Source organism: Penaeus chinensis, chromosome 34 (assembly GCF_019202785.1).
Source record: "Penaeus chinensis breed Huanghai No. 1 chromosome 34, ASM1920278v2, whole genome shotgun sequence".
In the NCBI taxonomy this organism is placed as follows: domain Eukaryota; kingdom Metazoa; phylum Arthropoda; class Malacostraca; order Decapoda; family Penaeidae; genus Penaeus; species Penaeus chinensis.
Window position 1 is genome coordinate 2,503,354 of NC_061852.1, and position 2,500 is coordinate 2,505,853.

The 2,500-nt window shown below is 32.9% G+C and overlaps 1 protein-coding gene across 1 annotated transcript in view; it reads right to left on the minus strand.

Moving 5' to 3' along the window:
• LOC125043477 (calcium-activated chloride channel regulator 1-like) overlaps positions 1-2,500 on the minus strand; it is a 155,754-nt gene that overhangs the window by 29,082 nt on the left and 124,172 nt on the right. Inside the window, exons 8-9 of the mRNA XM_047639567.1 lie at positions 1,570-1,715; positions 529-747 (exon numbers count right to left, since the gene is read on the minus strand). Of these exons, the coding sequence (XP_047495523.1) occupies positions 529-747; positions 1,570-1,715 (365 nt within the window). The remainder of the gene's footprint in view (positions 1-528; positions 748-1,569; positions 1,716-2,500) is intronic.

Genomic DNA, 2,500 nt, shown 5'->3' on the forward strand with positions numbered 1-2,500 from the left:
TCAGGCGGAGGGTCAAGGTCGAAGAGTCTAGGAAATGCTTAGCTAACTAACGAGGCGGTAAGATCATCCATGCCCCATTGACCAGCACTCAAGTTAAAGTTAGGCATTTTTTGAATTAATAGAGATTCTAACATTTTCCTTTCGTACGAATTAGCTGATTTATGAATTAACTTAGCGTTTTGGAAAATATACATACATACATACATACATATATATATATATATATATATATATATATATGTATGTATGTATATATATATATATATATATATATATATAAATATGTATATATATATATATATATATATATATATATATATATATATATTTGAATATTTATATATATACATACATTTATGTATATATATACATATATATATATATATATATATATATATATATATATATATATATATATTCATATATACACACATATATATACATGTGTGAGTATGTGTGTGTGTGTGTGTGTGTGTGTGTGTGCGAGTGTGAGTGTGTGCTCGTATGTAGAAACTCCCATGAACTTACCATAGCATTGGTAATGGTGACAAAGATCATGTTGACATCTCCATCCTCTTCCTGGAGATTGAACGTCTCCTTGGCCATACCATGAGGGTCAATGAGGTTAATCATGTTGCCCACGTGACCTAGGTCGTAATAGATGAGGGTAAACTTGACCTCTCCTCCGAGACTTTTGTCGACGGTAAATGACCCTTGCGAAATGCTGCCAATCCCACCCGGGAATTCCTGTTGCGGGGAATGGAAAAGGAATTAGTACAAACATGATGATAAACACAATAAGCATAAAATGAAATGATAAAGATAAAGAAAGATAAAGAAAGATATAGATGATGATGGTGATAATGGAAATGATGATACAAAATTAGGAAGGTAAAGATGGAATTAATGAAAAAATTGCAGTAGTAATTGTAACAATAATAACAATATTAGTAATGGAAGTGAAAATAAGTCTTTGTATCTCCTTTGCTACTGATAAAAAAAATCATCTAAATGTAAAAAGTTTGAGCAATTTGTGTGACCTTAAAAGCAAGAGAACTTTTATACACATACACATAGACAGAAGCGTACAACAAACACAAGATTGGATAAAAATCAAAACGCATGACATATCACACACAATAAAAAAAAACACACACTAACACATAAACAGAAGTAAAGAAAAAACAAGGAAATTAAATAAATAAATAAACAAAGGAGGAAATAAAACAGACAAAAAGGATAAATTAAACAAAAAAAGTAAATAAAATAAACAAACAAGCAATAAAAGAAGAAAATCAAGCAAACAAACAAACGAATCAAAATAAATTCAGCTAAACAAGCAAACGAAAAAACAGAAATCAATCATACAAATAAAGAGAAGGGAAACAAACAAACAAATAAATCAAGAAACTAAATCAAACAAACAAACGAAAATGGGAAATCAAACAAAACAAACCAAAACAAAAACCACAGACACACAGAAGACCCCTCCTCTCCCTCCACCTTCTCACTAAATGTTACCCTAACATTTAGCGAGAATTCCCACCCTTAATTCTCTCCCATCCTTACCTTCTTGTGGACGACGAGAGGCAGGGAGTCCGAGTCCAGAATAAAGAGCCTAATGGCCGCATAGAGAGCATCCATAAGAGCCACCATCATGGAGACCTTGCTGTCACTTCCAATTCCTTCGTCGAGTACAGCGAAGGACTGGGTTCCTGTGGGAGGGAGAGAGAGAGAGAGAGGGGGGGGAGTTAGGTTAATATCCTGCGGGCGTTTTTATATCATTATTTTTTAAAAGTCTGTTTATCTGTCTGTCTATTTATTGTTATTTTTTCTTTCTTTCTTTCTTTGGTTCGAATTGGATTAGGTTTCTATCTGTTTTCTTGGTTTTCTTTGAGAGGTTTAGGAGTTCATTCATATTGTATTGTTTTTGGTGTAAGCGACGATAAGGATAATGGCGGTGAAGAAAAGGGTGATTATGGTACAGGGTGATGAATTCTATATCTTGTTTCGTAAACATTAGTATTCCAAGTACAATAGCGTTTAAGTACCACATTCTTACTACTACTACTACTACTACTACTACTACTACTACTACTACTACTACTACTACTACTACTACTACTACTACTACTACTACTACTACTACTACTACTACTACTACTACTACTACTACTACTACTACTACTACTACTACTACTACTACTACTACTACTACTACTACTACTACTACTACTACTACTACTACTACTACTACTACTACTACTACTACTACTACTACTACTACTACTACTACTACTACTACTACTACTACTACTACTACTACTACTACTACTACTACTACTACTACTACTACTACTACTACTACTACTACTACTACTACTACTACTACTACTACTACTACTACTACTACTACTACTACTACTACTACTACTACTACTACTACTACTACTACTACTACTACTACTACTACTACTACTACTACTACTACTACTACTAC